The following is a 12,644-nucleotide window of genomic DNA, read 5'->3' on the forward strand; positions in this document are numbered from 1 at the left end:
CAACTCATCTTCGACAAAGGAGGAAAGGCAGTACCATGGAGCAAAGACCGTCTTTTCAACAAATGGCGTTGGAACTGGCCAGCCACAGGCAAAAAAAAAGAAGAAAGAATCTAGATCCACATCCTTCCCAAAAACCAAATAAAAAATGGACCCAGACCTAAACGCAAAATGCAAAACCATAAAACCCCTGGAAGAAAACACAGGAGGAAACCCACCCGGCCTTGGGGGAAGCACTACTGTACGGAAGGCGGGATCCATGAAAGAAATGACTGATAAGCCGGGCTTAATAAAAATAAAAAACCTCTGCCCTGTGAAAGACAAAGTCAAGAGAATGACTGGGAGAAAACACTTGCAAAAGCACATCTCCTAAAGGACTGTTGTCCAGAGTTACAGAGAACTCTTCCCACTCAACAGTAAGAAAGCAAACAACTTAATTCAATGGACCAAAGACTTTAACAGACCAAAGAGAGATCTAGATGGCAGAGGTGTCCGTGAAAAGAGGCTCCATTTACCTACCTTCAGGGAAATTAAAACAACAACGAGATAACCACTACACAACTACTGAAAGGGCCAACACCCAGAACACCAGCACCACCAAATGCCGGGAGAACGTGGAGCCACAGGGAACACCACCAGTACAGATACTTTGGAAGACAGTGTGATGGCTTCTTATAAAACTAATCATACTCTTACCATAGGATACACCAATTGCACTCCTGGGTATTTACTTAAAGGAGCCGAAAACCTATACCCACACAAATTCCTGCACACAGACGCTTACACCAGCTTTATTTGTCACTGTCAAAAGTTGGAAGCAACCAAAATGTCCTTCAATAGATGAAGAGACAAACCATGGTCCATCCAGACAATGGAGTGTTAGTCATCACTACAAAGAAATGAGCTACCAAGTCATGAAAAGACATCTTAACACGGAGAGTGACCCATAATGTAAACTAGGGACTCTGGGTGGTGGTGATGTGTCCTCGCAGGTTCATCAATGCAAAAAAGGTTCCATCTGGTGGAGCGGCGCTGGTGGTCGGCGAGACTATGCATGTTTGGGGGCACAGGCTGTATGGCAACTCTGTGTATCTTCCTCTCAGTTTGCTATGAACCTGGAGCTGCTCTAAAAAAAAAAAAATTAAACCTTAATTAAGAAAAAAAAAAGTAAACAGAACAAGTCGAATGGATGGCCTGGATTCCAGCGCTCCCACTGCAGCGCCTCTGCGGGCCAACCCCCTCCATCACATGCCCCTCTGACTTAGGCACAAGGGGCTCTACTTTCTAGACCAGGTCAAGCTACTTTTAGGCTTCCTATTCTCTTGGACATGGAACCTTCTTTTTTTTCCCCACAAACTCCTTTGGAATCACAGGAATATGAACTTAAGGCAAAATGAAGCTTGCCTCAGAATTCCACCCTCGTTCTACCACAGCTGCCCCACAAGGATGGGTGTGCACCCACGCCAAGGTGCACACATGTGCACGTGTGTGTACACACATACACACCTGTTCAGTCCTGTCCAATTCCCCAGAGCCCCAGCTCCTCCTCCTTTCCTTTCTCCCCAAATGTAAACAAAAGGTTCTGTAAGCTTTACATTTATTTCAATCTAACACCCTTCGTCAGTCCAGAGAACACATAAGCATACGAGAAAGCCTCATGAAATCCACACATCCTGCCCATATATTCTCCCTTACAGAGAAAAAACTCTCCCAAACACAAATTTATCTTCATTACATCCACCAGCCCATCTGTGGTTTCTCAGCCATCTAGAAAGGACTCCTTTGTATGTGTTTTTCTTTTCCATTTTTTTCCAGCTTTCTAAAAGCATTTAAATTGGAAAACTTAGGTTATATTTTAGAAACGTCTCTTAAAATCTTCAAGAGAACTTCATAATTACCTAGATAACAGAACTTATCATTAGAAACACATGGAAGGTAGGATTAACAAGACAGGAAGGTGGGCAGACAGGTATGTAGGTAAGGAGGCAGGTCACGATGGTCACCTTTAGGGTTCTGCTGTTTTCAGCTATTTGGGCCAAACGGAGATGGAAAAGAAAGGGGGAGTGGAGATGACTCCTCATGCTAGCTTTTCAAAACAAGGCCACAAAAATTAGGATATGCCTCCACATACCCCTACCATCCCCCATACTTTAAAGGTGCTTTCTAATATAACAAGACATTAACCAATACTTTAGATAAAGACCAAAAAACTAACTGCATTCTCTTACTTCTAAGTATAGGAGAAGACCCTAGAAAGCTCAACTGTACCTCACATAGCCAAAGTATATCAAAATAGACCTGAACGACAGAAGGGTAGCAGAGCTGAGACTAAAGTCAGGTGACTCAAGAATACACTTCTAAGGGCCTGAGAGTCTTCATCTAGTGAAGTTTCACGAGGAACCTGTTAAAAATACACATTCTTGGGCCCCACCCAGACCTATTGGCGCAGAAACTCTGGGGGTGGAGCCCAGCAGTCTGCGTTTTAACAAGCCCCTCCAGGTGATTCGGATGCCAGCTCAGCTGGAAAGCCAGTAAGCTAAAAAGAATGCCCTGCTTTCCACACATCCTTCCCTTTTCCCATCTCAGCTGACTTCTCGAAGGACTCAGCTTATGCAAAGTCACAGCCACAGAGTCTCCCACCATTACTAGAAAGAGTGGGACACTGCATCCCCAAGTCACTCACTAATGGGAGTTTGCAGGGCACACAGTTTCAGTTTTCAACCTAAAACTCTCCCCAAGCCCTCTTCTTCTCTCAGATAAACGAGGCCCCAACTGGATCCTCACCGGCACTTGAACATTCTGAAAACAATCTCAGGACACAGAGCTCTGTGTTAAGACCTGGACAAAAAGACAATCTACTCTGATTTCAGCTCCAGCTCCACGCAGGTATAGAAACTTGGAGGAGACACCAAAGAAGAACCCTGAGCCCCCTAAAAGGAGGCTGGCCACCCAGCCTTGCCAGTGCTGACTCCACCAAGTCTGGAGAGATGGAGAACCCGAGCTGCTGCGGTGATGAAAATGCTCCAGAATTACATGGCAGTGATGGTCGTGAGACTGTACTAACAACCACTGAATCACAGACTTTAAAAATAAAAACAAAGGATGATTAACAGCAAAAAATGAACACACACACAGCCCAGCTGGACCCAAGCCTGCCCTGAATGCCCTGCACTCCCTAACAGCTCTGAAAGCAACAGTGATTTAGCCTCCAGAACTGGAGGAGGGGGCTTACGACACCTCTCTAAAGGCCACTCAGCACAATCACAGCAGACTCAGGACAGGCCAGGCAGGTGGCTTACCTAGCTAGCACTCAGCTGACTGGTGGCAGAGCCAAGACGAGACAGAGCTAGTTCCTGATTGCCAGCTGTGTGCGCCTTCCAAGATCTCAGTGGACCTTGAGTTCACTATGAAAGTTCTCACTTCACATCTTAATTTATAACCTGAAAAAATAAAACCTAAAACCAATTTTTCTAACATACAGATCCACTGCTCAAGTCTGTGGGCTATGATTACAACCGCCTGGGGACCTGTTTAAAGTTGTTCTCGGACTAATGAGAAAATCCAGAAGTGAACTTCAGACTAAATCATGTATTTGCACCAAGGTCTGACAAGAGACTTACAGAAATGTCTGCTAAGCCAAAATCAGTTTCTAAATAGTTCAGTGGGGAGAGAGGTGGGATCACTGCAGGACACATGACAGTGTCGTGTGCCAAATTCAAAAGACCCTGCCTGAGAATAGTCACTGTTACGTTCACGTTATAAGAGACAATTTGGTTTTGGCAAAACATCATCCATCACACTTAATTAATGTTAACATAAATTTTATTAATTTTCTAGTCTTTTTTATGTGACATATATACATTTGAGTCTTATATCTACATAAAAACTCCCAACAGCTCAGAAATATATACTGAGTTTTTTGTATTTTTACCTATTTCATTCATTCAACAAATATTTACTGAAAACTGACTATGGGCCAAGTATTCTTCCAAGTGCTCCATTCTTAAGTAACATCATGTAATAAAAACCACTGGGGGCAAAACTGAGGCAGGTCCACAGGAATTTTTGTCCTTTAAAAAAATTTTTTTCTGGAGCGCCTGGGTGTCTCAGTGGGTTAAAGCCTCTGCCTTCAGCCCAGGTCATGATCTCAGGGTCCTGGGATCGAGCCCCGCATCTGGCTCTCTGCTCAGCAGGGAGCCTGCTTCCCTTCCTCTCTCTCAGCCTGCCTCTCTGCCTACTTGTGATCTCTGTCAAATAAATAAATTTTAAAAAAAAATTTTTCTTTAGTATCTTATTCAAACGTTATGAACCTTACCCTACTCTCTGCAGGTAAGAACTGCTTCTCCAGCCGTTCCTCAGGGCTAAAGCCGCTTGTCTTAACCTCTCCTCACCTGTCTTCCTCCAGAGATGCAGAAGGACATCCGCCCCCAGCATTTCAACACAGCCACTCTCCGTCCACTACCACCATGGCTCAAGTGACCCAGGTTTTGACGACAGGTGCGTGCTCATTGGGACTTCAAGATCCCTTTACCTGACCTCGTACTACGCAGTGAAACAGACAGGTTACAGTTAACCCAACTGCTCAGAAATATCATCACACCTAGTTTGAAATCTGGTACCATACACTGTATTCAAAAATCAAATGGCATCCCTCTTAAAACCTGGCTCTCTGTGGTGCTGTTCGTACCTGCACTTTCCTACCTGCGCCTGAACCAGGAGAGCCCCCGCCTGGACTCTGAGAATCACCTGGGACCATTCAAACTGTTACCAATGCCCAAAGCTACACAAAACAAAGGCCAATCTCAGGGTTCACCAACCTTCTGAGTCATCAAGGTCAAACACCTCACTCACCTTCACAACACTAATGCTTTTCGGTTTAGCTTGCATGGTGGAAGTCTGCCGAGTGCTAAATGACGATCCCCCTCAAAACGTGGGTCTGTCTTTCAAAATGAGAATATAAAAAGACACTAGAAAAACCAATCATTGAAAAAAATCACAACTCTTGAAACTATGACTCTGTAAGGTATACCAAGAGAGAAAAACACAAAAAAACACTCAAGAATCTAGGCCTCCGCGCGAGCGCGCGCGCACACACACACACAATGACTAAAGAAATTTTGAAAAGGCGGAAGTATTCAGGCATTAAAAAGGCAAAGTCTCTCCCTATAAAAAGCATTTCACTTAGGGGTTCTTTCCTTCCAGTTCTTTGGCACCACTTAGACTGTACCAGTGGAGAGAGAGATACACACGCTCTACACAAACAGGTTCACCATTAAAAAAGATGCATTTAATATGAAAATCTCTGAAGCTATCACCAACTGAAAACTTTTGATGCAACTTTCTTGACGATCAGTACAAACTAGAATTCTCTTTTGTTTACTTCCTCCAGAGAAACTTTATATCAGAGGAAAAACAAAGAGCACTAACGGTTCAAAAACAGTAGCACACCAAAGTGAGTGGAACACTGAAGCAGCACATTTTCAGTATAAAGGCTTGTCGGTGCGATTTCAGCTCAGCTTCAGAAGAACGCCCTTCCGTCTGAAATCCAGATCCAGCGACTGGGGGGGATGCAGTAGTTGTATTTTAAGTCAAACAGCTAATTAATGGCTAAACAAAAGAACTTCGGTCTGGACAACATACATGGAGTACTAATATGTGTAATTATGAACAGTCATTTGTGCAATCAGAAAGTTGCATTAGCATAATTATTCCTGGCTCTGGGCCTTAAAAATATTAACTTAAAATGCAGAAACCTTCTAACAGTTCACCTAATGAAGACGTGAATGCCAAACCGGCTATGGAATAAGAGTTGATTCTTCAACAATTCTGCTCTGTTTAATACGCTCTTTCTTTCCTGCCCTGGATATAAAAATCAAGCCTAACCCTCAAGTTACACACAGGTTCAAAATTTCTACTTTTAATTTTTTTTTCATTATCCAGAGCCTACACATTAATATTCATTAAGAACAAAACTACTTCCCCAAGAAATGAGTGTTACTTTTTTTTTCTCTAAGTTGGCTCCACACCCAGCACGGGGCCCATCGTGGGGACCTGAATCACACCCCTGAGATCAACTCCTGAGCTGGGATCAAGAGTCAGATGTTTAACCGACTGAGCCGCCCCAGCACCCCGAAATGAGTATTACCTTTAAAAAATACTGTACGCAGAAGCCTGGGTGGCTCAGTTGGTAAGTGACTGCCTTCGGCTCAGGTCATGATCCCGGAGTCCCGGGATGGAGTCCCGGATCCTCCCTGCTCCGCGGGAAGCCTGCTTCTCCCTCTGACCCTTCCCTTCTCCTGCTCTCTCTCTCTTTCTGTCTCCCATTCTCTCTCAAATAAATAAATAAAATCTTTTTTAAAAAAACACTTAATACAAAACTATATTAGGTTTATGTACAATATAATACTTGAAGATGTAAATAAAGAAGCCAAACAATTCTATACAGCAAAAGGATCAGAAGTCACTAAACAGCTGTGAGATCTTGAGAAAGTCTATTTGAAATTGTTCTTTGGGACAGAACTGGAGAGGGAATGGGCTCCGAAATCAAGCTGCATATTAAGACTCCCGAGCCCAGCACTCCTGGGCACATAACTGAACATCTCTATGGCTCAGATCTCTTGGCTGATACCGTATGGATAACAACACAGTCGGCCTCACAGGATGAATTCCAGGAGTAAACGTAAGTATTCGCATCAAGGACCCTCCAGTGCCTCACTCGCAGCGCATGCTCAGTCCATGCTGGCTGCGGCCATCACTGCCACCCCCATCCTCACCCCTCCTCCACGCCTCCAAGAACCTGGGCGAAGGTGTCTGTGGCTGAGAAAGCCTAATCCGAAGTGATTTGTTTCTAGACACAACATTTATTTTGCAATTGCAAGTAACATTCAGGAAGTGCAGGAGATCTTATCTATTCCAATGCCTTAAGAAAGGTTCCAGGAGCTTAGCTGGGCCCTAAGACCTCCTTAACTTCTGGTAGCCTTCCTTTTTAGCGACTTTCAGCTTCACCAAATATTTGCTTATGAACCCACAATACTAATCCTATGTTAACTCTTTTCAATCCAAAATTAAATGACAGAATGGATTTGCCAAGCACACTAATGTGGGTAAGAGTTGTGGGTCTTTGATTAAAAGCCAAGAAAACATAACAACAAAAGGAATGTTCCTAAGAATTAGTAAGCAACATACAAGAAATTAAGCTTAGAGAGAGACCCGCCCTAAAGAATATGCTATCTTGACCAAATGAGTTAACCACTTTTTACCGCTGCACCCTCATCAGTAAAAGAATAAAAGGAAATACGGCCTATCTTGTAACATTATTTTAAGGCTCAGAAGTAATTACACACAGTGCCCAGCCACCAGCACAGACAACGGGGGCTGGATAAATGGCAACATTCGATGGACACAATCTCACTGTCCCTCTCCACAAAGATACAGTAGCACTAAGCCACAGCCCTCCCTCCAAACCAGCAGGAAACGGCCCTTCCTAATGGCGGTATGACTAAACTCAACTCCGTGAGCAGTTCAACAGACCTCACCAGCAGCTCTGACTAAGCATGACTCTGCCGTAAACAGGACCAAAAGCCCCAGTGAGAGACAAGCCGCCTCCAGGTTTAGCGGCATCATGCAGGACGGCTGGCTGCAGAACAGGGGAGAATGCCAATCCCCAGCTAGACCGAGGAAGGAAGTGCTTTAACAGAAGCACTGATTGTTTTGTTCCCGTTATCCAAGCCAGTCTAAAAAAAAATTTTTTTTTAAAAAGGACTGGTTGGGGCTCCTGGGTGGCTCAGTGGGTTAAAGCCTCTGCCTTCCGCTCAGGTCATGATCCCAGGGTCCTGGGATGGAGCCCCACATCGGACTCTCTGCTCAGCGGGGAGCCCGCTTCCTCCTCTCTCTCTCCCTGCCTCTCTGCCTACTTATGATCTCTGTCTGAAAATAAATAAATAAAAAATCTTTAAAAAAAAAAAAAAAGGACAGGTTACCATCACCACGTAACACTCTGCAGAATTAAGGACTCCTAAGACTTTGGCTGTCACTCCAAGAGTCCCCTATTTTTCCTTAAGCCAAAAATAAACAAGAAAGAAAGGCAATGTCCTCTACATTGAAATGAAATATGGGCCAGCCTTTAAATTCAGTTCTCTCCTAAGAGTTTTTGTCAGTGTTGAGCTGACAAATTACTGAGATAACAATGGGTCACAAGGGAAAAGGGTGTGAGAGCCTTGACCCCTGCCAGCTGAGCCACCCATCCTGCCTCCAGCCACCCTTGGGAACACACTTTGTTCACTGGCGTTTCCAGCAGCAGTGGTAGCTTGCACAAAACAATCCACATGTCTCAGACCCCCATTTTATGGTTCGCCAGTTAGAGAGGGGGCCACAGTCTCCTGTCTGGACAGGGACTTTCGCAACCCTGTGACCTAAATCAGCGGTCTCCAAAGAGCTGTGAGGGCCAGGGTCCTAGAAGAAAGTACGGAACAACCCCATATTTTCCTTTTAAGCTCATAAAAATTCTTTATTAGGTGTTTTATAATGTATCTGAACTATGAGTAAAGGGGAACAGGTCAATAACCAGAGATAAATAAGTGAGAGGTAAAGTCCTGTGCAAGGATGTGAACCGTCTACCGACCGGCTTCAGGTTCTATGACTCCAGCTCCAGAAGACCCTAAAGACCACGAATTTTAATTAAGCGCCTGCTGGTTTCAAATATAATTTCAAGTCATAATTAAAAATAAATTGCCAATTTCACCTAAAACATAATATTGAAAAAATATATACCAATTATGTACTTTGCTTCCTTTATAAACAAACTGGAGCTAACATACAATAGTAAGGCAGCAGAGCCATGTTTCAGGGAATACTAAGAAACACACTGAGTTTTTAAATAATTCATGACCTAGTTATGACCTACTGAATGGCTCCCAAACCATACTATTTTGCTGACAGAGTAATGATGTATGATTAAAACTAATTTTCAGCATATTTACTTTGTTTTCATGTTTAAAATAGTTAATCAATGACTGATTAAAACAACAGGCCTCTAAACTACCTAATGTTTGTCAAGGTAGAAGTATTCTGTCTAAGGGGGAAATATAATTAATGCAAATAATGAAAATATACATACCTTAAAAGAAATGTAAAATCAGTTGAGACAAGGTATCAAAGCTATGAGGGTCTACTAAGTATTTAAATCTGTAAACTAGGATTAAGTAGACAGACTCTCACCCATATAACCTCTTAAAATTCAAAACAAAAGCACTCTAGGTCAAGAAGTTAGAACAGAATAATCTTTAAAAGGTAAGGATAAGTAAGGAGTACTACTGTCTTCTTGTGTCTTTTAACAAAACTCAGGGCCCAATACGGGGGGGGGGGGGGGGGGGGGGCGGTATTTAACTTAATTTGGAAGTGAATGTTCAACCAGCAAACTAACTTAGATCAACTTTGGAAAACCAGTAATCACAGCTATCTGAACTAAAGGAATAGAATTCCCAGATCAATGGACACATACCCAGTTCTCATCACCACACTAAATGGGTATTACCCTACGTGGAAATATTCAGATTTCAAAATTAAAAAGATGACAAGCAATCCACCCTTAATATGAAGACTCCCAGGCTAAGACTTACCAAAAACAAGAAACATCATCCAAAAAGAAACTTTCATTCATTCTACTTTACCAATCTTCTAATCAGATGCCAAATACACAATCTGCATACAGCCTCCATTCCTAATTTTAAAACTCCTATCATTAAGGTAAACCCATCAACACTCCATGCAAACTCTTTTCATCACAGAGGACTGACAGCTGTTTTACTAATAAGAAGCCTGCCCTTCCCAGTTCTACAGAAATCTCATACTGTCAAGACACTGCGTGTCTTGTGGAACACTGGGGCTGTCTCTTTATTAATTCATGACAACACAAAAACTAGTGTTTAGCTGAGATGCAGGCAGAGTTAACCACCAAATGCAAGACGCCAAAATGCAAGAGAACACAAGTATAGTAACTCATGCTACCTTAGTAAGTTAGCGTGCACATTTTATATTTTTCAACACAAGCCAAGCAGATTAGAGGTAGTTCAAGAAACGGAGGTTTCTGTTAAATCCAGATTAATATTCTTCTCATTTACAATCCCCTAGTTCAGTATTCTTATTTTAAAACTAGTAAAAAGTAGTATACTATGCCAAATGACCTAACAGCTTTGCCCTTAAAATAATTATAACCCCTAAAAATAGAAATTTATCTACCTCATTAGTGTTCCAACGGTGCCTCTCTTTGGGTAAACTTGAACATTTCGGCAGACATTCAAGCAGCTTTTTCGGTAAAAAGATTTTTACATGACTACTATTGCTGTTCCCATGATCATCTATAAAGAAGAAAACAATAGATTCAGAGAAAATAATAGAGGAAAATCTCCTTTTAAGTACACTGGCAGGTCAGAAACGGCAGCTTAAGTTTGGTCACCATGAGACCAAGAGCACCATTCCTCTCGGTTAGCAATGCTCATTTACACACTGATCAGATCGGGGGCAGCAGGGATCTGGTTAAGAGGCTCTAAAATAAGATCGAGCTTTTTTGCTCCATGACAAGCGAGTGGACAGGGAATATCCCAGCAGCTGCCCATAACCAGAACATTACTCTTAAAGGTTCTCCCACCAGGTTTCCATGAAGTACATCCAAATTGCAAAAGGATTTAACCTCACAAAATCCAGAGATCTTCTATCAACCAGTTGAAAAAGTTTTAAGGTTTTTTGGGAAGAGGAATTATAATAAAATATGACTATTTTATTCATAAGCTAATACTACTTCATCCCCAAGAATACAAATGAGACTTATCCTTTCAAAACCAAATTACAAATCTTACAAATATAAGGAATTTAAACCTACAGGTAGTTACCTAGGTAAATACAGAGGCTGGTCCTTCTAGCCTAAACCTAAAAACATACATGTTAATTAACTTGATTTACATATACATATCTATTTAAGTAGTATCTTTCATCAAAATGTAACTCTCCTAAATTAGTGAGAGCAAATAAAGTTCGTTACTTTCAGACAAGATGGTATGTCTGACTGCCTGATAATCAGTCTCCCAGATACCTTCTAGAAGAGATCATTTCCTTTATGTATTATTTCATTCATTCGTTCATTTACAGGTCATTTCTTAGTTCATTCCCATAACAAAGTGCCTTTGCCTTGCTCAAAATTTCTTGCCAGTTTTGGCAAGACTTTTGAATTAGTCTTAGGCCAAACTTTTGAATTACACAGTCCAATTTTTTTTTATTGTAATGCTAAACGGAAGCCCCAATATCCAAAGAGTGCAATGCATAACCAGGTACTAGGAGCAACAAATTAAAACACTAAAGACTGAATTTGCTCCAGAAAATCATAGTTAAAATAACTTATTCTGATATTAAAAGGTATAATAAAAACACTCAACTCCAAATCAAGAATTCAAGATTCTGACCCAGTTCTGCTACTTTCTAATTGTGTGACCTTGGGTAAGTTACTTAATATTCTCGGTTTCCTAAATCAAGGAGAATTAAGTAATCTCTAATTCTACTCCAGGCATAAATCCTTATGAAATTTACTGCCATTCAATAAATTTAAATGCCTTACGATTAAAGAACCTTACATAGGCATACAGGAATTAGTTAGTAATATTAAGAGTTAAATACAACAATATATCTTTCCAGTCATTTACTGTAATTTTGTTTATCATAGCCTATTTTTTGAACATGTGAAAAACATAAAAGAATAAAAAATTTTCTACAATCACAACAAAATCTTCTCCAAACATTTTTCATCTGATTAACACATTCTTCTCAAGGGAAAGACCTTAAAAGAAAAATACTGGGCACAGAAACAAAGTCTGAAAAAATTTACTACATAATATGGAAATATTTTAAAGGGAGGAACTTAAGAGAATTGTTAGCATACTAAATCTTTTTTGGTCCATGAACTACATAACCGATTGAATTATAATGCCCAATCTTCTATTTCTAGAGGCAGGATAAAAACTTGAAAAACTTAAAAACTGCTTAAAATTTTAACAGCAAAATAAAATTAAACTTTTTAAAAATCTTGCTATGAAACCAGAAAACAAAGTGTTCAACTAAAAGAATGTTCATAGAAAGTTCTGTATTAATTACCCTCTATAAAACCGATGGGATATTACGTGCTTATGCACGCTCCCTGCACCTCATCCTCCCCAGGGAGGCACCGTGGGCCATAAAACTTTAAAGCGCAGAATACCAAATCACATGAGCCAATACCTCCCTTCTCTCTTCCTCTAAAGAGGTTTTATTCTCATTTTTTTTTTAATCTCCTATGATGTGTACAATTCTGAAAGTAGAGGCGAAATTCTAAAATCTATACTCAATTCAAACAGTCACCATTTACAGGATGCCTTTTATGAAAACAGTATTACACGGCTGCTCAATCAATGGGCTTACTCTGAACTGTACGGACTAGTCATATCTCCGAGAAAACTACTATTTTAAAGTATAATTTTGAACAGTGATGAACGAAGATTAAATCCCAGTTTCTATCACAACCTGATGTTAGGTATCTGTTCTTGTAAGCCTCTTGAGGGACCCAGCTGTCCTGTGGCTATAAAAAACACACGCACGTGTGTGTACCCCTCCGTGTGTGTACATGC

General features: G+C 41.2%; 1 protein-coding gene across 14 annotated transcripts in view; it reads right to left on the reverse strand.

The window, feature by feature from the left end:
- The window catches only part of CAMTA1 (calmodulin binding transcription activator 1), an 818,028-nt gene that overhangs the window by 774,418 nt on the left and 30,966 nt on the right, over positions 1-12,644 (reverse strand). For 13 of the 14 annotated variants that reach the window (XR_006817665.1, XM_045998968.1, XM_045998958.1 and 10 more), the window contains one exon: positions 10,234-10,352. Coding sequence is in view for 13 of the 14 variants with exons in the window: in XM_045998968.1 (XP_045854924.1) it covers positions 10,234-10,352 (119 nt within the window). In the remaining variant the exon portion in view is untranslated. Of the gene's footprint in view, positions 1-788; positions 1,124-10,233; positions 10,353-12,644 lie in introns of those variants that run through there. The other variant, XM_045999004.1, reaches the window with a different exon arrangement.

The sequence above is a fragment of the Meles meles genome, chromosome 1 (assembly GCF_922984935.1).
Source record: "Meles meles chromosome 1, mMelMel3.1 paternal haplotype, whole genome shotgun sequence".
NCBI classification, from domain to species: domain Eukaryota; kingdom Metazoa; phylum Chordata; class Mammalia; order Carnivora; family Mustelidae; genus Meles; species Meles meles.